The sequence below is a fragment of the Onychomys torridus genome, chromosome 7 (assembly GCF_903995425.1).
Source record: "Onychomys torridus chromosome 7, mOncTor1.1, whole genome shotgun sequence".
Classification (NCBI taxonomy): Eukaryota; Metazoa; Chordata; class Mammalia; order Rodentia; family Cricetidae; genus Onychomys; species Onychomys torridus.
The window spans coordinates 41,271,901-41,299,692 of NC_050449.1; the positions used below are offsets into that span (position 1 = coordinate 41,271,901).

General features: G+C 41.5%; 1 protein-coding gene across 6 annotated transcripts in view; it reads left to right on the forward strand.

Annotated features, from left to right (window-relative positions):
• Positions 1–27,792, forward strand: part of Cadm1 (cell adhesion molecule 1) — a 332,446-nt gene that overhangs the window by 249,050 nt on the left and 55,604 nt on the right. For all 6 annotated transcript variants that reach the window (XM_036194060.1, XM_036194063.1, XM_036194062.1 and 3 more), the window contains exons 2-5: positions 11,781–11,927; positions 13,329–13,481; positions 21,332–21,469; positions 23,274–23,432. In XM_036194060.1, the coding sequence (XP_036049953.1) occupies positions 11,781–11,927; positions 13,329–13,481; positions 21,332–21,469; positions 23,274–23,432 (597 nt within the window). The remainder of the gene's footprint in view (positions 1–11,780; positions 11,928–13,328; positions 13,482–21,331; positions 21,470–23,273; positions 23,433–27,792) is intronic.

A 27,792-nucleotide genomic window follows, 5' to 3' on the forward strand; every position in this document is an offset into this window, starting at 1 on the left:
TCGTTACTGTGCACATCTGCCTGACGTGGGCTTGGCACCGGGCAATCAGCAGGCATGAGAGTGGGATCTGGAAGGAAGCTCCTTGGGCCACTGCCTGTCTCCTTTCACAATCCCTTTGTCAAACTCTGGCTGAGCAGAGTCCTGAGTTCAGTGTTTCCGTCAGACTTAGCTGAGAACAGCAGCTCAGGTACCCAGAGGTTTAAAAAATAAACCACCCACCACTTGCTTTCTGAGTGACAGACGATACAGTGAACAACCCACCAATAAGGGCCAATTTTCCAGCTAAGAAACTGTTGTTTCATATAATAGTCCAAAGCTGCTTGGCTTCCTGGTAGGAGATGTAAGTGGAATGTTGCAGCATTATTCAGCATGATGATTATCATAGATTTACAGCTGTTTCTCGAACAAACCACATTATACACACTTGGGACACTCTTTAGAATAAGAATATGAAGCATCTCTCACCTCCTGTCTCTCCACTTCTGTGTCTGTAGTAATGTCATTTGAAGCTGACATTCACCCAGAGTCCATATCTGTTATTCTCCAACTGATAGCCCTACGTGCTTATCCTGTTGGTTCTAACCTTTAAACTTGGAAGGTTTTCAGTGGCTCTTGTTGGCAGGAAAAATGAATGAAGAGATGTAGGAAGAGACTGATATTATGGCCAAATTTTGGTCACATAGACTTTTGATACTAATAAATGCCCTTGAAACAGGTACTATAAATGCCTGAAGCTGGAGCAGAGCTGCTGAGCCAGGATCAGTCTGCAGAACTGAGCCTGGATCAGTCTGCAGAACAGACGTCTCATCCCTAAATACTAAAGACCAGATTTGTGAGCTCTGGTTGGGGAGCTGATTTGATCAGTATTGCATATTAGAGCATGCCTATTGCTGATAGAAGATTGCTTGAATTCAGATTCCTTTCTATGCTGGGCATGTTGTTTGGTTTTATTTCTGAGTCATAAATGAGATGCTGTAGAGTCTTCCATTAGTTCCTCTGTTCTTTTAGCATCATAAAATGTAATATCCTTTCAGCTACCTCACTGATACAGTGGGATTGTTAGTAGCAGCAGATCTAGGCTAAACGTAGAGGATCCGATCCAACCACTTCTTAGTTTTCTTGTGTGCATATGAGGTACAATCAGAAGACAGCAAACAACATGGGAGTATAGTAAGGTTTAAATGAGATACTATGAAAATGAAATATAATACCTAGCACATTGAAAATACCTTAAAAATAAATTACCTCTGGTTTTCATGCAGATGACTTGAATAGTGGTTCCTCTAGATAATAGCGGGAGTTTTCTTGATGCTAAAAAATTAATAGTAACAAGCACTTTAGAAAAAGTCATTTGGTTTTCTTGCCTCTAGACATAAAGAATAGCAGCTACTTCACTTTTCTTCTGTATATATGTAGAATTACAGTTCCTTGCTGTAACCTTGTGATTTTAAATATCTTACACTAATTGTTAATCTTTTAACCCCCAAGGGGCAGACAAAAAGGGGAAAAAAAAAACCTTAGCTTTTAGTGAGTTGAAGCAAAAAGTGACCTAAGTTCCATCATGGTACCTTTATGAAATAGAAAATGATATTGAGTTGGGTGTTAAAACGTAGGGGGAATGCATGTAACATCTCCATTGAGACTGGAGGCTGGAGTTCTACAGAAATTCAATTTAGAGAATGTTTTTGAGGTATAACTGGTAAGGGCAAGTGCTGAGTAGTATCCATCTCTGCTGTACTTGCCGCTTAGGGGGACTGGAAAGACATGTTTCAGTCCAACTGACCCCAAAAGTCAGCCATGTCCACCATGTTTGTGTGCTTTTTATTTCGTTAGGAAACGTTAACATTTTCTTTGTGTTGTAGCCCAGCCATGGCTACTGTGGTGTATGTTACTAAGTAGTTGGCCACCCAGTTCTTTTCTAGGTAAGAGGAAAATCCATACAGGAACAGCAAAACATAATGTTTGTGCTTTGGGGTGGATGTCAAGTGTTTTAACAAGTAATCTGAATCTCAGTCACATAAGCCCTTCATTTCCATTGTGGATGGCTGTGGTTTTAGAAATGGAGATAGTTCTGTTACCTAAATTAAAACAACCCTTTCCTGTCATCTCAGACTTCAGCTAATCTGGGGTCCAAGGAACCATCCTGGATAGATGTTTCATCCATTCTCAGTGGCTAGCTACACAGTCCACCCCTATATTGTATGCAATTTTCTCCCTTATGGACCCATGCCTGTGGACAGCAGGGGCATGGACAGCCCACTCTCACTCTGCAGAGCCATCACTGAACAGTCCCAGGGAATGGAATATATCTTATTATCAGTTCATTAGCAAAGTGGCTGACACAGAAGATCAACAGTTGGCCTTCAGCACAGCTCCATTTTGTCTAGGAGAAGTGTAATGCATTTTGAAATGCTGGCGTAGCAGCCAGCCTTGAGTTGGACAGAAGCAGCGCCATCTAACCCTGTCCTTTCTTCTTTCGCCATAAACGCGCATCGCAGAATCGAGCCCATTGAGGAGAAATCACTTGCTCTGCCAACACAATTAGTTTTATAAGAAGCCTCTGTCTTCAGATTGTTCTTCTCCAAAGTCCAAGTTGGATGGCTGCGGTTATTTTTTAATTAATATTTTTAAGAGCCACCCTCCTTCTCCCAAGAGCCTCTAAGCAGATTTAACAGGCTTAAAAGGACTCTTTCACAAGGTGACTTCAATGCCATCTCTCAAGCAAATACAACTCCATTTGAGGGCTATGTTTTTCTCCATCTAAAGCCTACCCAGTGTGTGAATGTATGGGGGTGGGGGGTTGATTTCTTCAGGGTTAGGCAGTGTTCTTTCCAAATTTAAAAAAAAAAAAAAAAAAAAAAATGTTATCTTGCTGAAGGACAAGACCATGCTATCCAGTCTGGAAAGTAAATGAAAGAAGTTAGAGACATCTGGGTCCCTCCCCTTTCAGCATGATCAGCAACAGGATTCAGCAGTCATTCCTAATCTTTATTGTTTATTTTTATGTTCTTGTTTCTTTTGTTGTTGTTAGTTTCTTTGGTGCATGCATTTTAATTGAAAACCTAATTCAGACCTTCAGGTTTCATGGCTGGTACCGCTCCATAGACACATTCAATGTAGTGACTCACACCTCCTCCTTTTGGGGATCAGATGAGCTTAAACCTGAAGCGTCATAATTGCCTTGGCCTTTTTAGTGGTAAAGGCCCTGATGAAAAAGTTATTGAACTTGGAGTCTTTCAAAGGGATGAATGCTAATGTGATGGTTGACATTGAAACAGCACAGACACACATGCTCTGTAACTACTTTCTTTGTCACCATCTTCCTTGGAAAGAGTTTTCCTGTGTCTAATCAATGTTTCCTTTCACAAAAGAGATACCCATTCCATGTAAATGCAAGGTGTACTGTACTTGACCTCAGTTCTTCAGCCTCCATGCTGAAAACCAATAGACGGAATGGTAAAAATAGCTGGGTGCATATTTGTCTTTAAAGTTGAGATTCTGGTCACCTTTAGTTGGGCATGGTATAAGGATCATTCCCCTGGGAGGGAAAAGCAGAAATAACTCTTCTTGCAGCTGAGATTAAAGAGTTCATGGGGACAAGAAAAACTTTACATAATTCCTTACAGTAACTTTTCTCCTATTTTAAAACCAGACAGACTACTTTGCAGTTTGTAAGGTCAGGGTAGAATTATCAAAAATCTCTTCAGTCTGGAAGATGTGTTGGCCTTAGATCTATCAAAACCCCAGTGCAAGGGCTGTGAAGGAGAGATCTTGCTGTGCTATTTCATAGCTACCTCCACCCCAAGGAACTTCAAAATACAAGGGAGACGGGGAGAAGGGGATTTGCAGAAGCAAGCCTTTGTGCCCCTTGGTGTGGCTGATGTTCATGAGGACCCGAGCTGCAGCGCCTCCTCTGTGAGCATCTGTATTCTCTGCCTGCTCCCTGCCCTTGCATTTTGGAGTTAAAGGTGAAATTCCATCTTTAACCCCCTTGTGGTTGTCTGAGCTGTGATTAATGAACTAGATGTGATTCCCCGCAGACCTTTTCAGAAGGTGGATGAAGGATGGAATTTTAGACTTTTATAAATAAATAAATAAACAAACCATGCCTTTTGCTTAATACAGTTTTTAAAATTAATGTCCATTTTTTTAATGCCAAGAAAACAAAGAGAATTTCCCGAAAGTGTGTGCAGCCTGCCACAATAGGCCTTAATTGGTGTCAAGGAGATGCTAGGATGAATGAGGAAATGCCCATTTAGCTGATAAGACTGAAAAGTGGGACCTTGTTATGAGCTGTCATCTCAGCATGTATTTAAACTATAGCAAAACTGAAACATATTTGCCATATAGATCATAATGACTCCAAAGGAGCCATTATGCTCTATTATGTAATTACATAATCAAAGCATGCATAGTAATCAGCTTTTGGAATTCAATGCTAATCAAACATACCTATACTATGTGTTTAAGCTAAAATAGAGAGCGTTAATTTGCCATTAGTCAACTAAACAAGAATGTGTATACAGAATATTCATGAATAGCTTAATGTTGTGTCAGATATTTTTTGTTTTGTATTCAGGGGAAATCAACAATTTTAATTGAAGAAAAACCAGCACCAAGGAAGATTCCTCCTTAACTTGCCGTTCAGAAATTTGCCTCACCTTTTACTGATTATAAAAGGAGATTAAGAATAAATTCACTGTTTTTTCTTACAAGCTCAAGTGACACAGCAGCAATTCTAGAACAGTGGATACTTAGGAGTGTCTAGCCACCTCTGTGCATAGGACACAGTCTTAGAAATACCACCTAAAAACACGGCAACGCCGTCAGAACAGCAATAAAAAGTGAGCATATATCACTTTTATAGCATGCTATTTAGAAACAGGCAAGAGGAGGCATTCCTTGGGGACCCTGTCAGGACATATGTTCTGTCCTGTTGCTTGCCCTAGGGTTTTTGGCGCGTCTCTATCCAGGGCCTAGGTCTGTCAGGAAGAGTTGCTCTTGGAGGTTTCTTTGGCTTCTCTGGATAAAGAGATTGGGACAGTGTTTGGATCAGTGTCAGAGAGATCTTTGTCCACGTAGTTACTGTTTGTCTATAAGCTTATGGCCTATGTGCCTTGTGGTCATAATTGTTTTGACCATTAAGAAGATGGAGCTGGTCCTTGGAACAGACAGTCAACATTCTGATTTTACTTTTGGGGACAGAAAAACATGGATGAGGATCAAAATGGTTAACAGAAGCCTTGTGAGCCACAGACAGATTGATTGCTTTTGATTTTAAATAAATATTTAAGTATTCATGAAGGTTGGGATATTGCCTCCCTTAAAAATAAAAAATTGTATTTGTTTTGAAGAGGTCATCCCTTAACCTTTAACCCTGGTTGATGGAACTCTCTTTTGGGACACGGCTTTCACTGTCTCTCATCAGTATGTGGCTGACTCAAAATGCTACTGTCGTGTTTAAATGGGACTGAATTCTTCCATCAAAAGCTTTCGTGGCTTGAACTTCAAATAATTTATTTTCAAATTACTTTTACTGTAATTCTTATTAATTCAAATAGGTTTCTGATTTGATATAAAACTCTGTAAATGTAGGGAACAGTTTAATGAATTGAAAGATAGGATTGAGTCTTTTAAAGGAAATGTACAAAATATGCTGACAATAATTGCTTAGATAGAAATCAAATCTTAATGGCTTTGTTAATGATTTGTAGCACATACTGTGTTTACATTGACTTAAGGGAACATATGCAGTTAGAAAGATTTCTCCCTCTGGGTTTCAACAGAATCTTAATTCTTTTGTTTCCTTTTCTGAAACATACTCAGCTCTGTTCTGGCTCTTGGAAACTTTAGCTGGAACTGCAGTGCCTCTGCTTGTAATAATGTACTCTGTTCTTCTGAGTTGGGCACATCTTTAACAGAGTAATAAAAATAGGACCCAATAGAAGTGAGTGTAGGTAACAAGTTTTGGGTCACACAGGGCTCCCAGAGCAATTGAAAATAAGCTTTCCAAAGACATGCTGGTATTTTGTTTCTTTGAAAGTTTCAAACTTTGGTGCCTCGTGGAGAATAAGAGTGTGTAACCTTGAGTCTTTGATCACTGTAAAGCTTCCAGAACTGGGCCCGGGGAGATGGTGGGAAAAAGTGCTTGCTGGTCAAGCATGAGGACCTGAGTCTGAATCCTCATAACCCACGTAAGAGCTGGGTATGGCTACTAGTGCCTCTATTGGTGGCTAGGGAGAGACAAACAGTCCTGGGTGCTCACTGACCACCAGTCTAGCAAAAACATGTTGAGCTCCAGGTTCAATAGGAACCCCTGCATCCAGGGAGATTGGTGGAGTGATAGAGCAGGGCACCCCATGGCCTCCACACCTGCTGCACCAGCTAATGTTTCTGCACACAAGTACATGCATAGATGTACACAGCATTTAAGAAATACATCTTCGGGGACCATAGTAGGGGCTTTAAGACCCTGACTTCATCATCATCAATGTGGGTTTTCTTTTAGCCATCTACACTTGGGCCTTGGGTGCCTCCTGTTTGTAACTCCGCCAAGTTAATGCTACAGGTTCAGTTTTTCTTAGAGCAGGGATAGGGACAGTTTCTCTAATATGGTTTAGCTGCTGAGGGAGAAGGCCAAGGGCTTTATGTATTGCTTCTTTGTGCAAACCACCCTCCCAGTTAAGTGTCATGGTGCCCCTCTGTGTGTGTGGGCAGGTGGGAGTTCCATACCTGCCATGGCGTTTGCTGAAATCTGTTTTAACGGTGACTTGACCTTTTATTATGGGCCTGACTGGGAAAACTCCCCCAGTTTTATTGTTTTAAGTGTTTTATTTGTTAGCAGCCAGGCTGCAAGGGCGAGATCTCTGGGCATTGGCAAATGCCCACCGTGCCCTGGTAATAAAGGCTTTCTCTGGGGGCAGAGTGTGCTGTTGCGTATTGAAAGGAGGAGGCAGTAGTAAACAGGTATTTTGCATTCAGGACAACGTCTCTCTCATCGTGAAGTGTGTAATTGTGTTCAGGATAAATTATGGAAATAAAAAAAATCACAAGTTGCTCGTAAGGAAATAACCCTCTTTAAAAACAAGCAAAATTTCCAAGGCAGAACCAGAGGGACCTTAGCAACCAGTCCTGGGTTGTTGGCTGGTAAGCAGGGCCAAGGGAAGGGAGTTGACTTCCAGAACAAGGTTCTACCACCCCTTAGCTCAGCTGCTTAGCTGAATCATGCCAGGCAACTTAGTCAAATCAGACTATGGAGTTCAGTCTTTACGTCAGAAGTACTGAAAACCCCGGAAGACTGGGAAGGGGAATACAGCCAGCACCCCGTCAGCACTGGGTACACCTCAGTTCTTCCTGTTTCTCACTTCCACCTCTGGCTTTGAGATCCTGTCACCTGTCACTTCTGTATGGATATATTGCTGACTAAATTGACAGGGATGGAGTCTAGCATTTTGTGCAATGCCACCTAAAGAGAGTATTTAACAAAATGATGTTTTAGAAAAGAGTCCCTGAGCATTTATATTAGTTAAAATCTGCTAATAAGGAACTTATGTCCCAATACCAGTCCTATCAAGATGCCATAAGGGTCGCTGGTAGTCATCAAAGGAAGTTTTACCGTTTGTAGACAATAAGCTTTCTTGTCATTATAACTGTACAAGAAGTGTCTGGTTTAATAGAGGATGCTTGCTCATGAATGAAAGGCTCTCTTTAATTCAGGTCTTCATTTTTTAGGAATTACAGAGCAACTCTTAAAGTTAGCCAGATGTGGTAGGGCATGTCTGTAATCTGAGCATACTTAAGTATGAAGAAGGAAAATCGTTATAAATTTGTGAGTAGCCTGTGCTACATAGCCAGGAGCAGACCATTCAGAGGGACACAGCAAGACTCTTTCTGGAAGAGGGAACTACGGGGCTGTCATGATGGAGCACCTACCACCGAGCCTGAGGACTTGGATCCCTGGAACTCACTTGGTGGAAAGAAATGACTGATGCCAGCAAGTCATCCTCTGACTTCCACATGCACACACGAAGAAGTAAATGGAAGTGTGTGAAGAAAAATAGACAACAAAAAATCTGAAAGTTATAGGAAGCACCCCTATGATACAGCAACTTCTGGTATAAATTAAAATTCAGTTTGATTCTGTCTCCCAAACTTCATCCAAATGCACCAATTAGCGGTTGGAAATGTCTACACATGCCAGCCATTGCTCCACCCTTAAAATAAATTACCTGGCTGTTAACAGCTTCATTTAATGGCTGGATATTGTACCTATTTGATTTCTTTTCCCCTGAACATGTACTGTTCCTGCCTTGACAGTATGTCAGCTAATTGAGTTTTAGAAAACTCTGAAGGGTTTTTAAATGCATTCTTTAAGGAAGATACCGAAGTTTCGTGTTTCACTCCTGCTACACATGAGATTGCATTTTGTGACAACCTAATTGTCTCAACATTCATTTCAAGGGGGAAATTTATCAAGTCGTAGTGTGTACTCTTCCTTTTGGAAGACATATTTGAGGATGTGAGCAGAAATTATTTTTGCATAAAGGCTTCAGGCAGTAGGGTACTGACATACGTACTGTATTTTCCTTGCTGTCATTCAAGCCCTTTACCTCCAATAAATAGGTCATTATTATCCCATTGCGGCCATCTGTGGTGCCTCAAAGTATGGGGCTCTGTTTAATATAACTGCCATCCAGCTGACCTGTATAATTTATTGGTGATTTTTTTAAAAAGCACTTTGATGTCTTTCAGCCAAATATTTCATTATCACATAATTTTCCATATTGGTACAACAACCATATTAGCATAGCTAGAAGTTGGCATTTTTTTGAGGCACTGGATTTTGGTCTTAATAATTAAAAAGTAATAACTCCATGATGTTGACAACATCACCAGAGCAGCAAGCAAGCCAAGGCAAAAAGTTTACCTGGGTGACTTGGAAAATGGACTGGTTGTATAGTACCCCATTTTAAGTAATAAATAGGAACATGTAGATTGTGTTATTAAAAAAACAAAAACAAAAACAACTTTGACTTAATATTGTCACTACCTTCGTTCTTAAAAATGCAAAACCATGCTTCACTCCTCTTGGTTCCCAACCCCCTACATAAAGGCTGCTATAAATATAGTAGCCTCCTCTGAGGATATACTGGCCATAGAACTTCCATGAAGAACTAAAATTAAAGCCAATAGTACTTCCACAGAAACTGTCTTATTAGAGCAGGACTGAATTAGCTGTACCTTTAAGTCTTAGGAGCTGCTGAGTAGTAGTTGGTATCCAAGGGATTGATGCCTGTCAGCAAGCAGCCTCTGCACATGTACCTTCTACCGGTTGAAGAATTTTGTTTGTGTTACTAATACATTCCCTGCAGATAGAAGCAATCCCTTCCTGCCCCAAGAAGTGCCTGTTTGATATTCTGGTCTCCTTAATGCAAACCCCATGGCTTTAACATGGTTTTACTCTCCCATTACAGTGTAATGTTTCCTTAATTTCCTTACCTGACTAAGTTACCCTGCAAACATACAGTGTCCAGTGTCCTGCTTTCTGTTTACACTTATCCAAGGCCAGCAAGTCCACCTTGAAAAACTGGCCTGATTGGCAGGAATTCCTGTCACTTTGGTCTTTGCTCATATCTGAGAATAACCCATTCCTTCCTGCTGGGTTCTGACTTCTGTGTTTGTTACAGTAATCCACAGGAGGAAAACAGTAAATACCCTCTTAGTTTTTTCTGATCACCCCCACTCCATTGTTACTCCTTAACAGTATCACCCCAGCTTCCCCAGTCCTCCACTCCATTGTTACTCTGTAACAGTATCCCCAGTCCTCCACTCCACTGTTACTCTGTAACAGTATCCCCCAGCTTCCCCAGTCCTCCACTCCATTGTTACTCTAACAGTATCCCCCAGCTCCCCCAGTCCTCCACTCCATTGTTACTCTCTAACAGTATCCCCCCCCAGCTTCCCCAGTCCTCCACTCTGCCTTTACAGAGTAACAGCATTCACCTGCTCCCTCCGAGCTTCCCAGGTTCAGTCTCACACCTACCAGCCACACAGGCCTGTGTCCTCACAGCAGGGCTACTTTTAGGGGTCATGGAGCTCAAGGTCAAGTTTCATTTGGGTTTGCTCTACAAGCACCAAGCATTTTGTTTATCTGCAGCTCTTATGATTCCCCTCCTTATTCTTCTAGTTTCCTCCCTTCTAATCCTCTGCCAGGAGCTGGTCTATTTCTAGGTGGCTTTGGCTTTAAGCCATTTGAGACACCCCATCACACTTTCCCACTGTGTCCTGCCAAGAAAGGCTCCTTCAGAAGAAATGTGATAGCAGGTGGAAATCCTGCACTTATTCTAATTGTACCTCTAGTTGTGCTGCCTCCATTTTTTTTTTATTCTTTAAAGTAGCATTTATCTTTGACCTTTGCTTCTTGATGTGACAACATTTCTTCAAGGAGTGAAGAAGACACCCTAAGCTGATACATGCCAGCTACACAGAGAGCTCCTGCAGAGCAGGGACCCTAAGCCTGCATTCTTGCATTCTCTACTCCCACTTGTAAGAATGGCTTCCTGAGTGTGGGGATCTATGGTCTAGAGAAATGATGAGGGTGATGGGGTGGTGGTGGTGGTGGGATGGTGATGATGATGTGATCACTACGGTAGTAGTGATGATTGTGTAGCAGTTACCATCTATTTAGTCTGAGAAGCCGGACAAGGTTGCGAACTGCTTTGTGTTTATAACAACTCTGGGATAGCTTTTAATTACTGCCCCATTTTCTAGATGGGAAACTGATGTAAGAGCGGTCTGTCTTCACCCTTCTGAACTGACTGTTACATCTGCTGCCTGTACACACGCTTTTATGTGGGAAGTAGATATTAGATGCCTGTTTTATGCACATCTCAGCTCCTTAAAGGCTAGGGCAGTGTCTGGGACTTCTCTGTCTCCTGTTATGCCAACCACAGAATCGAACACTTCACAATTCCTTATCTCCTGCGTCTAAATTGAACTTCCACCTTGTGCTGTGGATCTTTCCACACATTTAGGAGATGCTCTGGCTCCTGGAACAAATCTTGATGCTGCAAACTAGTACAGATCTGGAGATAAGCCTTGTATCAGTGGATCTGAGAGTGCTCACATTTTGACATGTTCTGAAAATCTTTTAGTGGCTGAAGGTGTTATCTGCAGGGAGGGTGGTGAGCTCAGAGCTGCCTAAGGCTTTGGGTGAGTTATGAAGGTATGTTTTTGAGAGCTGAGTCAGACTCTCAACTGTAGGCCTTCTGGGTTGTTTAAGGTCCCAAAGAGCCAGTTTGGTCCTCCTTCCCATGCACGACAAAATGACCTGCCTATACCTTGGGAATGTCAGCATCTGCTAAGTAGACGGTCACTTATTGAGTCTTCCTGCCTCGGTTAAGTGGCCATTGAATTTAGCTTGGCTCAAGGGCATGTGGCCTAGGCTTGGCCACACCTCCTCTCTTCTAGGTAGGGGTCTTCATTGTACCCTGGTCTTTCTGGTTCCACCTCAGCACACTGCTTGACAGTTCAAAATACTGGAAATTGGGACCTCAGTAGCCCTTACTTTGAGCCATGTCAATTCCAAGCTTACTTGTATCTTAGCCCAAATCCACCTTAGCTTGATGACTCCTTTTGTGAGCCAGGAAGAAAAGTATTCAGGGCCGTATTGGACATTACTTTTGTAATGAGTTTCTCACTTCTTCTTGCTTTAATGGGTCTCAGTGACTAAATTTTAGATGATGGGCATTCCAGCTGACCTTTTTCTCCCTTTTTTAAAGGTGATGGACAAAATCTGTTTACTAAAGACGTGACAGTGATCGAGGGAGAAGTTGCAACCATCAGCTGCCAAGTCAATAAGAGTGACGACTCCGTGATTCAACTGCTGAACCCCAACAGGCAGACCATTTACTTCAAGGACTTCAGGCGTAAGTTTCCACCACACAGGAGTAGATGGCAACTTTTTTTTACGTATGTGTTATCTTGAGATTGCCAAGGCCACCTTTTTCTAATTTAATGTTAGATGCTTAAAGTTTAGTCAATTCTTTAGAGAGAAGAAGAGACAGGCAATCATAATCTTTCTACTTAATAGAAACCTTGAATGGTCCCCTTTAAAAGTCTTACTTTGCAATAGGAATTGATTGTAGTAATTCAAGGTGAATTGCAATCGAGTCCCAAATACTTAGCTGACACAAACAACTCAAATAGGGTAAGGCAAGGAAAATATAGCATTCTGATAGGGAATCTGTTTGGTTTAAAGATTAGCATTTCCAAGGCAATCTATATTTGTAATGACAGGACCAGATCTTTCACCATAGCCTCTGCTGTACAGAGATAGCCAGAAGCTGAGATCCATTCAAATGCAATTTAACAAAAGCCAGCCTTTGAAACTGAATTGCATATGACACCAATGGCTCATATGCTTGCTGTAGCTTGGCAAGACACCTAACTGGGAAGCAAGTATCTATCATGCCTGTTTTCACTGGCTTGCCTCCTGTTCACTCCCAGTATTTTGGGCCATTCTGTGGACAGAGCTGATAGACAAGGAACATTTGAAGGGACTAAAGAAAGGCCAGTGACATGGCTCAGAGGCTAAAGGTACTTGAACCAAGCCTGACCACCTTAGTTCCGTTCCCAAAACCCACATGGTAGAAGGAGAAGCCAGCTCAACAAAGTGGTCCTCTGAATTTCACATGCATTTGCCTTTGCTAAAATTAATAAGACATTTAAAAAGAATTTTTGTATTAAATACTAATCCCACATGTGGTACTTTTTGTTAATTCCAGTTTCCTGTTTGGTGTCTGACCAATTTCCTACTGTAAAGTGGACTTACCTAGAAAACTGTAACCAGCTAAGGCCTCTAAAAGCCTTGGATAAGGTTGCCCCACCTCAATTCACATCCAAGTAAAGAGTCTGCTATAACATGTTAAAAATCGGTATTTTACTTTGAAATTACCTGTTTTGTTTTGTTTTCTCTCATAATTTGGACCCATTGTTTGCTTGTTTGTTTGTTTGTTTGTTGGCTTTGTGTTTTCTTTCTAAATGTCCTTTTGTTTCTGAGCCTTGCTGCCCACCTCAGAGAGCCTGGCTTGTTGTACAGTGCACTCAAAGCCTGCCCCTGCGTGAGTTTCTATAGGATAGGTCACTGGGGTTATTTGTCTGCATGTAGCTGTGGCAGAAACCTAAAATAGTACCACACACATACAGAAAGACTTAAGTTATTTCCACTCTGGCTGTTTTTCTAGCATCTGACTTTCTCTGTTGCCTAGTTAAGAGAATGGATTCTTCGTCATCTTTGCACAGTCACTGACTCTGTTTTGTTTTCGCAGCTTTGAAGGACAGCAGGTTTCAGCTGCTCAATTTTTCTAGCAGTGAACTCAAAGTGTCACTGACAAACGTCTCAATTTCGGATGAAGGGAGATACTTCTGCCAACTCTACACTGACCCCCCACAGGAGAGTTACACCACCATCACAGTCCTGGGTAAGAATTGCTTCTTAGTCATGGGAAGCCAGTGGGATGGCTTGGGCTACCAATTGGCTTCAGTAACAAGGAAGGGGTTAAGAATAGATCTCACTGTTCCAGGTTGTTTTAGGGAGAATCACCACTCATCTTACTGAATTTTAAAAATAGCCTTTTTTACCAAACACTCTAAGAAATAGCAGTTGGCCTTCTTTATAGATTTCACTGGTTCTTGGGTTTCTTCAGAATTGAAGATCAAGAGAAGTTAGAGCCCTTAAGTGAGTCACTCACCACGTGAAATGACCTTGCTTCTAATTGCCCCAAGTTTTTGCCTCTGTGCAAGAGAGGGGAAGATGGGCTCCCATATCTACACCCATGGCAGAGTTCAGATACCTTGTGACAATTTTTTCCTTCTCACTGACATCCTTATTTGAATATGGTTGGTCCCTTCTTCTTCTTTGGCTTTGTTTTTATATTGCCCTATTTATTACTTATAGCCCAGCTCATGCTATGGAACAGAAAACCATACCCATGGACACATTCCTTGCTAACAAGTGAGGCATCAGACATAGGCAGTTGAGAGTGGCTTACCTAGAAACAGCAGAGACCTGTCAGCAGGCTGTGAAGTCGCCTCCAGTGACTTGAGCATTGTCACTTGTGGTCACCGGATTGTGATTTTCAGAGATCCCAGTGGTCAGGGTGACGTTTTGTTTTGATGCAGTCAGCAGGCATTTCTCTACTGAAGGGTCTGAGTTCACTGCTGTTTACACAGGCATACACTCTGGTGCATGACAGGAGCTGGTACAGGGTTTGGAAACTGAATTTTCAAGGACATAATCCTGTAGAGTGAGGCAGGAACGGTCTGGAGAGATGGCTCAGCTGTTAAAGGCTAGGCTCACAACCAAAAATATAAGAGTGAGGCAGGATCTCTGATTTACACCTTCAGGAAGATGATGAATCAAAATCTATTGGAGCCAGCAGGCTGCAGCTTTTTGGTGTAATGATATGAAGATTAAAGAGGAAAGATAAATATGAAGGACATTTTCACTGGGTGTGTGCACATGTATGTATTTATGAATGTACATATTGAGCTGCTTCCTCATTGCTTTATTTAAACACAACTGTAAAGGGGAAAATATTTTTAATTCATTAAGCCAAACCATGTGCCCAAAGCCTGCGTGCATTCTTGATATGACTGTGCTTTTAGAAACTCAGACTTAACATCTGGCCACACAGTTTCTAGTGTGGACTGCGTGCAAGGGTCCTTAGCTTGCACGTGTATGTCTGCCACTTCCTGATTTAATCTATACAAGGTCTGCCTGGAAAGTTCTGCTGGAATGAGTATTTTGGTATTATGCAGGTGCACCAGATTCACCAGGAAGCACTTGAAGTTTCCCATTTCTGCTTGTCTACACACGTGTGAATCACATGTGTGAAGTGACCATCTACATTTGAGCTGCCGTCACTTGCAGCATCTCCACAGAGTGATGGCAAAGAGACAGAATGTACCTGTGACATTTTGACTTTTCAGGATGCTTTTTTACCTCATGGACCTTTAGGTTTTGATGTTTTAATTTCATAGAAAAAATAACATTAACAGAGATAAGCCATTCTGCCAAGGTTACAAAACACACGATAAAAATTAATAATCTGAGGACCTGGGGAGATAGCTCGGTTGGTGAAAGGACTTGAGTTCAATCCCACAATATAGACATGATAGCATGCACTTATAATTCAGGCATTAGAGAGGCAGGCAGATGGATCCCTGGGGCTGGCCAGCCAGAGAATCACACGCCAGTGAGAGACTTGTTTGAAAACACAGGGGAGATGGTGTCTGAGGAACAGTGTCTGAGGTCTAGTCTGTACATATATGTCACACACACACACACACACACACACACACACACACACACACACACACCCCTACCATTTAAACTCTAGGGACTCCAAACAGACCTTACTAATCTGCCTGACAAGTGCTGTGTCTGATGGTGCAGATCATTTTCAGTTAAAGCCCAAGTGCTGTTTCAGGGCTTTTCTAGAGCTTCCCAGTTTTTCAAGAGCACATCTTTTGGACATTTGGCAAGACTCTGCTTCCTGTCAGTTATCCGTGTCTGTCGCATTTATTCTAAGTCACTGTGCTAGGCCAGTTCAACTGTGTACTTGGAGTCAACTACCAACATGTAGACTTGGGAGAGGCATCATGCCTGCAATCCATTTGGAGGTCTCATTATTCTAGAAGTAATAGGTTCCTGCTTGTATTTTATAGAGGCATTAACTTAAGTGTACTTGAAAGTAATACTAGTCAGTGTTCTCTTTGCAGATATTATGCATTCATTTAATCTTCTTTCCATTGAAGTTATCTAGGATTCCTTGACAGAGTAAAATTGTTGTCATCAGTGTAAGAGTCTTTCATATTCCAAAATCTGACAATTTCCACTGATACACATTCAAGCCTTCCTCCTAAGGTTTAGAGTTTTAGATACTATAATGAATGGAGAATGATGTCTTCGCATCTCCGTGGCTATCCATGGCTCTCTGAAAAGGATTCCATGTGTACTTACACAGATGTCAATCTCCTCGATAGGTGGAAGATGCTCATTTTAGTGATATGACTATTAGTTATTTAATATGTTCAGCAAAATCTTTAGCATATTTACAAGGTACAGAGATGAGTGTTTCTTAATGGTTTCTATGCTATTCTGTAGTTACATTATGTGTAGATTCATCTATGTAAAAACCCCCAAAACTTTCCTGTGATAGTTTCAGGTGCCATGTGGGCCATGCAGTCCTTCCACTTGGACAAGTTCATGTCCTTATCCCAGCACACAATGTAGGACTCTTTCCATTCTGTTCTTAAGAGGAGATGAACAAGAGACACAAGACTGTGCTGAGATGAATGCAGTTACTGATAATAGTAGCTAATATTATTACAGTCCTGTCCGCCTAAGATTAGTGCTCACTCTTCAGACTCCAGGAACGCGAGACCTAATTATTTTAGAGGGTCTTAGAGTGAGATTTCACATACTGATCAGGCTTAAGACTCCTCTTTTGTGGTAATTAATGTGACTCATCTTGATATTGCAGATTTTTTTAATGTTGTAGGTGTAATGTTTATAATTAGCGCTCTTATAGGTTTGAGGTTAGCTAAGAGGAGCCTTGACATTCCATGCTCTTTCCTAGTGCTTCCCTGTGTGTGATTTTTTTCATTCAGGTTTTCCTCTGCATGCTCCTTCCCAGACAGGTCTGTGGTTGTTTTCATTAATGGCTGCGGGCAGTTCTTACTAGCGCTGTCTGTTCTCTGGATCGTGTGTGTGTGTGTGTGTGTGTTCTCTGGATCGTGTGTGTGTGTGTTCTCATGATCGTGTGTGTGTGTGGGTGTTCTCTGGATCGTGTGTGTGTGTGTTCTCTGGATCGTGTGTGTGTGTGTTCACTGGATCGTGTGTGTGTGTGTGTGTGTGTGTGTGTGTTCTCTGGATCGTGTGTGTGTGTGTGTGTGTGTGTGTGTGTGTGTGTTCTCTGGATTGTGTGTGCGTGTGTGTTCTCTGGATCGTGTGTGTGTGTGTGTGTGTGTGTGTGTGTTCTCTGGATCGTGTGTGTGTGTGTGTGTGTGTGTGTGTGTGTTCTCTGGCTAGCAACAGTTCTCATTCATTTTTCTAGAAATAGATTTCAGACTTTGCTAACTCCTTTGTATTACAATAGACATTAATGAAATCAGGATGAAGTGAAAGGAAAAAAATAACAGGATACGATTAATAGGCCAAAAGAAATTTTTCTTCTCCAACCTTCTGTTTTCAGAAGGGCAAATTTAAATCACCTCACTTGTATTGTCCAATTCTTCATTGCTTTTTAAAAGTCCCAAGAAATGTAGACCCCTATGAGTGTTTCTGACTCAGACCAAAATAGGGTTTCTACATAGGGGATAAGAGTCTGGGAGATGTGTCTTTGAGCATCCAAAATGTAACTCATCCTCAAACCTTTTACTTGTAACCTAACGACTCCCACCCCACTTGCCTCTTTCTTCTGATCTCAGCAAAGAGGAGCAATACTGATCTCAACCTTGAGAAAACTGTTTATGGGCTTGGGGAAAATCATTGAGCTCTCTCTCAAAATGATGACCTCAGCAATATGTAAGTCCATTGTTTTTTACACGGGATGTATTTTCCAGCTTTTGGAGTTTCTACACTTTCCCTTTGGCTTAAGGTAAAGAAGATGCCGGTGGTACAGGAAGGTAGTCCTGGGAACCAGATTACTGAGATTGCTCTGCAGGTAACAGGGACATAGACTGTGTGTGTGACAACAGAGGGAAAAGGAAGAAAGCTAAGACCCATGGGGGAAACATCAGATACAAACCTTACCCCTGTCAAGCTCTCAGCCCCCAAAGCCGAAAGGGGCTGTTTGTGGATTTTCCTGTCCTGTGTACACCCATCTTTCTGGATCTCCTTACTTTGAATTAGCAGACACTGTTGTTGATGTGGGAGGATCAGATGTCATCGTTATGACCAAATGAAGGCAGTAAAGGCTCTCCACCAAGAGATGCCACTTGAGATTGGTACAGTTTGAATGTAACTCGTCTCTTATGGCTTCACATATCCAAGGCTTTTTCACCAGCTGGCATGCTTTGAGGAAGTGATTACATCTTGAGGTCTCTGACCTAATCAATGAATTCATCCTTGGATTGATTTATAACATGATATCACTAGTGAGAAAGGTAAAGAGTGGAAGATAGTGCCTCATTGAAAGAAACATGCCATGGGAAGCATGTCCTTGGGGCTACATCTTCTTGCCCTGGCCTCCTCTAGGTCCATTCTATTTGCTTCCTATTTATGACATCCTCCACAAGCTCCATCCCTGTATTTTTCTGTCCGGCTACGGGCCCAGAAACACAGAGCCCTGTGACCAGGGACTGAAGCTTTTGAAACTGTGCACTGAAAAAAAAATAGTCCTGCCATAGTCTGTGGGTGAGAAGAAATGAGCAGGTGATGGAGATTATGAGAGGCCTGGGTTGAAGAGTTGCGTTGTGTCTTCAGACACACCATAAAAAATGGGAGAACAGGAGCAAGATGCCCAGAACTCAAGCATGACTGACAGATGGCATGGATACCAGGTTCCACTGTGACTTAGTCATCCGTGTGTGTAGTTGGAGAGCTTCTCTCCAGGTGCCACCAAGCCCCCGCGGTCCCACAACCCACGTATAAAATAATCATACGGACACTTATATTATTTAAACTGCTTGGCCATTAGCTCAGGCCTACCTTTGTCTATCTCTTACTCTTATATTTAGCCATTTCTATTAATCTACTTTGCCACGTGGCTCATGGCTTACCAGTACCTTACATCTTGTCATGGCAGTCTATCCCCTCAGCCTTCCTGTTCCCAGCCTCCTCCTCTTCCTTCTCCCACCTACCTTATCCTTCCTGCCTGGCTACTGGCCAATCAGTACTTTATTTATTTTAACCAATCAGAGCAACACATTTGACATACAGAACATCCCACAGCAGTGTGGAGTCCCAGCAATGCCTGGATCTATTCCCATTAAGAAAGGTTGTCCTAGATAACTGAATGCTCATCAAGGTGTTTCTTCCAGGGGCATGAGGTGGGAGAGACACTCCATTTCAGAGGGAATCCCAACACTGTCAGTAGTTTTAGCCAGTTGCTCTCTCATGACAATGATATTAGTAATTACAGTTCTTATCAGGAAATATGGAGCATATCAATTTCAAGAACTATTTTTTCACTGTTTTCATTTCCATCCAGACCCCAAGAGACTGCCTTTTTTGTGCTCAGTTTGTTTGTGAGGACCTGCTGTAGCCTTTTACTCCATCATTACCTTTTTTTTTTTTTTTTTTTTTTTTTTTTCGAGACAGGGTTTCTCTGTATAGCTTTGCGCCTTTCCTGGAACTCGCTCTGTAGACCAGGCTGGCCTTGAACTCACAGAGATCCGCCTGCCTCTGCTTCCCCAGTGCTGGGATTAAAGGTGTGCGCCACCAGCACCGCCCGACTTCATCATTACCTTTTTTACTTCTCTTGTGCTGTCACTCACCAAGATCTTAGTTTTTTAGACAGCTGTTTCTACTGACATTTGATCCAGCAGTGGCATTTCCCTTTCGCTATTCCTACCATCCAGTAGTATTGCTTATTCTGAGTATGTACTGTCTGTGTATTCTCTGTATGCTATCTAGATGTGCAGAATGGCAATCTGCAACCCATCTGAGTATCATTCCACACAAACTATGAAAAGGACACCACCAGCCAAAACACCTTGTTGTTGTTTTGTTTTGTTTTTTTGTTTTGTTTTATTTTGTTTTTTTGTCACTGCCTTTCTGTATCTCTAAAAATTCCATCAGGTGCACACCCTTAAACTGGATGCTAAACTGTCTCCTTCTGATAAGTTTTTAAAATGTTCTTTGCCATGAGTAAGTACTCCTTTGGGCCATACCACATTAGCAACCCACCCAATTGAACAAACCTGATGTTTTCCTCACACATGGGGAACAGAGAACAGCGCCTCTGCTCCAGCAGTTACCCCCTCCCTGCCTCCACAGTGCACCATCTTGCTGAGAAACATATGCAACAAATCATTTTTTTTTCCTCTTTCATCATTCTCTATAAGAATTTTCAATCGCTCTAATTCAGTATGAAAGTCTTCCTGTGGACAGAATCTTCACATTGGACTGGAACAGTTGGAAATCCCAAATAACATGGTTTAATCCCATAATTTATTGAAGCGGTATCAGAGATGTATTATTCAACTTGATGGTCAGGATGGCATGTTTATACATATTTAATTTCTTGTTTCTCTTCTGAGTTGAGAAACTTATTAATCATAAGTCTCAGCCCTGTCTTTGCTTATTCATGGTGGTCAGGGCTCATATTCTTAGATTCACACTACTGAATTCTGTATTCTTACTGATTTTTATTTCAGGAGGCTCGGTCTTGAGGTAGGACTGCACATTATATGAAGTTTCACTGTCAACTCAGTTTCATAAAAATACAAAAATTTAACTCCCTTCATCATCATCACTGCTGTCATGCACACACTGCTCAGGATGTCAGCCCTCAAGTCTTCTGTTTTAACTATTTTTATTGCAGGGATATTTAATATGCTTATAGAAAAGTGGTTTTAATTCTGATATCTGAATGTCTTTCAAGCACTTAGGAATATTGTTTACCTTCAGTTTCTAAGATCTGAGCATTGGAATTCGGGGTATGGTAAATGCCTGCACATACCTGGCATTTCCTATATTGCCAAACCTTTCTTTTAATGACATTCCACCCACTGGAGGACAGTGTCCTGACTCATATAAATCGCTGTAGTTCAAGTTCAGTGTAACTGGTTCTGAGGCATACTTTTTCTGTGCATGTTTGTGGTGAGTGATTCTTCTAAGGGGCCCCAAGCTTTTTATCTTTGTTAGTAGACTTTGAAGTCTTTCCTATGAAGATTGAAATCCAAGGGTTGAGTTCAAGGAGAATTATTGCTTTCAGGGGCTTCCAGGTAAGGACATTAATTTCAATAGTGTGTACTCCTCGTGATTTTCTACCTATTTCCTTATCCATTTTCTAATGACTAATACCTGGATTGTTAATCTTAGGTTGGTGATAATTCAGGAATTGGAGACTGGTCACTAAATAGGATACATTTAGAAAAGACATTCTGAATTAACTGATTATGTGTGATCCACTTTACATGACATTGTCTATTTAGTTCTTCCCCTCCTCTGGCAGTTTATTTTGCCATCAGGATGTGATCCCACCAGCAGTGTCCCTTGTCTGCCTCTTTGTTGGTGATAGCCACGCTGATCCCCAGTGAGTGGGAGAACCTGTCCATAAACGGGTCCTGTGTTCATAAAGTTTGTGTGTTTAATTTGTAGTCCCGCCACGTAACTTGATGATTGATATCCAGAAAGACACAGCCGTTGAAGGGGAGGAGATTGAAGTCAACTGCACTGCCATGGCCAGCAAGCCAGCCACCACCATCAGATGGTTCAAAGGGAACAAGGAACTGAAAGGTAGGGTGCAGACTGCTCAGACAGAAAGCAGTTAGCAGACACTCCTCTCTAGCAAGTAGGCCTTTGTGGAAATTATCAACAGATGCCCCTCAAACAAAAGTTTTATCCAGATACAGTTTCTAATTGATTAGCAAAAGTTTCTGAGGCCAGAAGAGAACACCTTTCATTGTTTCCGTTCATAACCTCCCTCTGTGGTTTGAGAGTTGGTGAGGAACCAAACCTGTAAACTCAAATTCTTCATACCAGGAGGAGCTTGTGCTAGGAATATCCCACAATCCGAGGCTGTCTCTGTCTGTACCTCAAGTGTCCTCTGCTCTGTGGTGACTTAGTGGTTCAGAACCCCACATTTTCATGGTATGTGTTTTTTTAAATCCCAAGTCATTCTGACATGCACCACAGCCTCAGCTGTTGGTATGTGCTTTCCTGCTAGAGCGGTGACATTGTGGACCAAGAGCTTACGTTAATTATGAATTTACAGGGACTACCTTGCTGGTGAACCTATTCTTCTGTTGCCTGATTTGCCAGCCCATTCTTTTGCAAAGTCTCTGATTTTGGGGTGACACTGCAGGCAGTTTCTATAGCCCTGCTCCTATTTGACTAATTTCTATTGCTTATCCTGTCTCTCATACCTGTCAGCATTTGTCTCTGTCTTTTTTAGCTTGCCCTGAAAGTAGTACCTGAACAAAGGACCATGGAGCTCAACTCTGTATAACAGAAATGCTAGCTCTGTGCCTCGGTTTCCTATGGAATAGGAACAATAATAATAGGGTATTGTTATGAAGATGAAATGAGTGAATATTTACAAAGCACTAGGGAAGCACCTGAGACAGAATGAGTGTACTCATTAAATAAAGAAACAGTGCAAGGAAGAAAGTAGCCCTTTTAGAAAGGTGATATGGAAATCTATATCCAGAAACAGAGAATTCTGTGGAGAGCAGCAAGTTTCCAAAAGCGTGTTCTGTTTAAATCTCCTATTTCCTAAGTATGGTTTTAGAAGGAAGGAGTTTCTCATTTCCCCTCTGTCTAAGTGAATTGAGCCATTAAATGTGGACCGATAAGTACAAAACATTCAAAGAAAGTTAATGGTGTGCCGTGCTCCTGGGAGTGCTAGGTTCAGGAAGGGACTGCCTAGGCCTATTCATTCCCTCCGGAAACCTCCTCCCTCCTTCTCTGGGTGTTCTTGGACGTGTCTCCCATCTGGCCCAAAGCCCTATATCTTACTTTGCTCTAGCCCACTGCCACTGCATTTTTTTGTGGTCTTCCAGAAGCCTCTGAGTTTAAACATTTCAATTACAATTTCAATTATGTAAATCCATTTAGTTACTTTCCCTCTTAATTGTTGATGATGGGGGTGGGCAGAGGGGGTTGTTTATATCTGTGCTGCTGATTGAATTGCTTAGGGGATTTGGATGACGCCCTGGGATTTTTCAGAGGCATGACAGCCTTGTAGATATTTGAAGTTCAGATGGTTGTAGGGGTGCAAAGCTTTTTTTCCCTTCCTCCTCCCAATACTACAAGCAGCCAGATGTTAAAATGGTTGAATTTGCAATTGACTTGGCAGGAAGTTCGAAGATAGAAGAAATATACATAATATATTTGAATTAAAATAACGTTATTATTTAGGTCTGGAATATATCTGAAGTACTGTTATACAAGGTTGAAAAGAAAGAAACTAAGGAAATAATCATTTTAGGGGTCCCTATCCACAGATTGCCATGACCAGCAACAACAACACTACCATCATGTTAGGTAAATAACACTGTTGGGGTTGGGGGACGAGCTTGATATATGTTGTCTCCCGCAGGCAAATCGGAGGTGGAAGAGTGGTCGGACATGTACACTGTGACCAGTCAGCTGGTGCTGAAGGTGCACAAGGAGGATGATGGGGTCCCGGTGATCTGCCAGGTGGAGCACCCTGCGGTCACTGGAAACCTGCAGACCCAGCGGTATCTAGAAGTGCAGTGTGAGTAGCCAAGCATCTTGTTTTGAGGCCAGTGCTTAAAAGCTCCTCAGAAGTCATTCATTGTAAGCATATATACATTTTACCTGGTGTAGATGGTGTTGTCTTGGTAGAAAGATAATCTAAGAATCATTTTGCTGAAATGTTACTGTTTCATCAAGTGCCAATGACAATGTGAAGATATTACAGCAAACTCTAACTTGAAGCTAAAATAATGCCAGTCTGCTTTAGCATACATATGACTTAAAACCAGCTTCTTTCACTGTTGACTGTCTTCATTCCTAGGCCAACTAAGTCGAGTGATTCTCCCTCCTCTTCCAATCCATCAGAGACACTGGATGTTTATGTTTTTAGTCCCATTTCATACCAACATTTGGTTCTAAATTACATGTTCTCTTCCATTTAGCCTTAGAATGAGCAGTTGAAAGTTAAACTCTTTCGACTGGCAACATGTTATGGTGGCTTCACCCATAATGCCACACTTTAATGAGTGAGACTGCCTCTAACCATTCCCTGTAAACTGAAGAGGTTCTCCTCCAAATCCTTTGCTTTAGATATGGATCGGGTGTGAGCATGCTTCTTTCTGTCCAAAGCCATGCTCCAACCAAGGTTGTGACCAAGTTGCCATCTTCTCTCACTTTTCATCAAAAGACTTTTTCCATAGTCTGTTCTCTGGAAAGTCCCAGGATACAATGGAATATATGTAGTGGACAATGTCCCAAGGGTTTTGGGGGGGGGGGGCAGTGACTAGAGAGCTGATGGAAGAAATACATTAGCAGCTCTGGGAATTCTTGTGTTAGTGTCTCAGGGCCACTGAAACAAATGACAGTATCACAGACCTGGCCTAAAACCACAGAAATTCACTCACAATTCTAGGTGCCAAAGGATCAAAATCAAGGTCACAATTGGACCACCTTCCATTCAGAGGCTTCAGAGAAGGTCCTTTCCTGCCTTTTCCAGGGCAAGTACTCTGGCAGTTCCCCCAAGGGATTAGCCACAGCCATTTCTCAGGGTGTGTCTTCTTCCTTGTGTGCCCTATAGGGACACACTATCACTGAATTCAGGGTCTATCCAGATAATCCAGAGTGGTCTCATCTTGAGATACTTAAGATTACATGTACAGAAATTCTTTTTCCAAATTAGACCATATTCACAGGTTCTTGGGGTTTGGATTTGCCTTTGGAAGCCATTTTTTAGCTGATACATTCCTTATTGTCTCTTTAAATTGTCCAAGTAATACAAGATGTAGGGGAAGTTATGAACTTGCTCATAAGAAACCATCTTGTCCCAACCTCATCTTGCCCTACAAGCATGGCTCAATTTACATTAGAGAATGCAGGTTTTTCTTGTTAATTCATTTCCTCTGCTTCATTATATAGCTTCATTATGAGCATCATGCTTATAATTTTCATATCACTAAAACTATTGTGGTGTAATGTCCCTATAATGGGAAAACAGAAATGATCAGATATTATCTAAATTGGCAGATACTAGATTTCTTGTGACTTTGTTAATATGTAATTCATTTAAGCAAACTTAATATCCATTAACGTTGCTTGTAGGGGCCCATTAGCTTTAATAATACATTAGCTCCTTTGTGAGTCCTGAGTGGATATCCACCCAGTTTCCACCCCTAAACCCTTTAAGTAGTTTCCCGGAGTATCTTTTAAATAGAGTGTAGCCCCTCCCACCTACAAAATTACACTCACTGCCAAATGAAGAATATTTCAAGCAGTACACCTCCTACCCCTGGAAAATGTGATAATGATTCCTAGCCTTGTTTTCATTTTCCATAGATTCAAGAGAGATTTGTCCTTCCAAGAAAATGAATACAGCTCTGTATCCGAATCCATTTGGCTCCAATCTAACAAAGTACTGTGGGCTCCTCCCTTCAGGAGAATGACTGCAACACCTTCAAAAATGAGTTTGCAGCTACTGAGCATTTCTAACCTTCACCATGGCAGTCTTTTGTAGTCAACTCTCTTCCTCCCTCAACTTAAGTTATATAAACAATATATTCTTGATGCTTTTTAAAAACCATATGTGTAGGTGAAAAAACATCTTGTAAAAAGTAAGGTTAAGAATTACAGAGATTTATGTAATTTGAAAGGGACTTGGGGATCTGGTTTGTAATCTTAATTAAGGCTCTGTGAACTTAAGAAAGTAACCTGGCTCTTCAGTCAATGAGTATCATTCCATTCCCAGAGCTGTGTTGACCCTCATGACATCAGCCCAGAAGTCTTCAGTATCTTCAAACACAGTTGGGGTTCTCTGCAACATTCCCAACCAACTTGAGTCTGCTTAAACACCAGTAGCTATCCTATACCAAAGAACTTGAGTCTCAGACTCAAGTGCTTTAGACCCGAAGTCCCAGCTGTTAGCCAATGGGCTAGCTCAGCTTCATTCCTTCTTAGCAGTCCTTTCTCTACAGACAGGCATCTTGATTCCCTGGAGAAAAGGGACAGGATTCTGAGAACAGTTGCTCCAATAACAGTCTGTGTAGACACTGAACTCTTGTGGACACCCACGTGGAGTAACAGTACACTTCTCCCTCTCTATTTTTAAATTGATTCAAATCCCTGAAGTTACCACCCTTATGGGGTCACTGACCCCTAAAAAGTCCTTTGATAGCAATAAACCTGGGAAGGAAATAAAATCAGTCACCACATTTTGCTTGTAATATAAAGTGTTCATTTACCCATTAAAGTTTTGCTAATTTCTTCAACCATTGATAAGACCTATTTTCCACTTTATTGCTTTAACTTAACAGATCTGTGTATTAATAGCTGTAAAAAAAATGTATTTTATTCATTATGTGTTCAAATATAAAAATTATAAATACACCATTTTTTATTAATGACCTCTCCTTTGTAAGCTAAGATTTCTTCAGACTATCATCAGGGATCAATGGTTAGTTACCAGTTAGTTACTGAATCCCTTCACAGTCCTTATGTGCTACCCCAAGTAGATAAGACCTGCGGGGAACAAATAGATCTGCATATTGTTAAGTATCCCCGGTTGCTTTCATCTTGGCCAATTTTGGACAATGAAGGTTTATGGGATGACCCCTCTGCCCCATCTAAGATAAATGAATGTCAACCAGGACATGAGCAAAACTAAGTGACTAATGGTAGAATTCCGTACAAGTTAGGTCCTGTTTTACAAATGACGTTCACAGGAAAAATTAAATGACAGCCTATGCCATTGAATGTCTGACTTGAAGGATGACAGAGGAAGGAGCAATAAAAAGAAAAGAAGTGGAGTACTTCTCCTCTTAAGCTAAGTGTCTCTATGTAACATAGGAGACAAGGTGTAAACTACAGCTTGGCATTGCTTTTGTCTTATGGATTCAAGTCCTAATTAATTGAACCAGTATTTTGTAGTGTTTGTTTGTTAGTACCTCTATTTGTGGTACCAGGAGATATTGTTGTGCCCAATTATGTGAAAAATCAGCCAGATGTGTATGCTGTCATACTTTTAATAACCCTTAAATTTTGGTGAGTACAGATATTAATTGTGTAGTATGCATTGAAGTGATTAACATCAATGTAATTTATCATCTGGAGATTTCTGAACATAAATAAATGAGTTGTTTTGTTCAGCAAGGTGTTGACCCCTCCAGAATCAGTGAATTAAAGCCCCCCTCCTCTTTTTTATTATAAATATGAAAGGCACCACAATCAGCCAAGTGTTCAGTTATTTGATTTTCTGGGGCATTAGCCGCTCTTGTTTGTGACATTTCCCTGTTGGGTGCTCGTTTGCAAGCTCATTAATAAGGTTTTCTCCTAGGAGCATTGCTGGGAATGAAGACCATACAGTAGGGCTCCTAGTTTGCTAGCTTTCATTCTGAGGCCCAGCAAGAGTACAGCAGCATGCAGCTAAATGTTTAAAACAGAAAATAATGGTGTTGGCAGGGTGGAATTCAGAGCTCTGCTTTCTTAGATGTTGTGCAGAGAACAGTTGTGCCTTTTAAATATGCTGAGCTATATGACCCTAAAGTCTTTCTGCACCTTTTTTTTCCTCCCCAGTCTTGCAAACTCTGTATAGGTGTGTTGCCCAGATTTACACCATGGTTGATTAGTGTGATACAGTTGTAGCAGGGTTAGTAGAGCATCAGATCTGAGGGAATGCACCCTTGTCGAATAACAGCCTGTTTAAACGAGACCAGTTCACTGTCTGCGTGCTAAAAGAAAACTGTCTAAATAGCATCAAGGTGGCAACACATTGCGACATAAACTGGGAATTCAAAAGGAAGCTGTGGCCCTCAGTGTGGAATCAGAGCGCTGTGAGAAGGGAAGAAAGCCTTGCTCCGGCTGCACGAGAGAGCGGGAGCTGGTGTGAGGGCTGCCTGGCTTTCATCTCC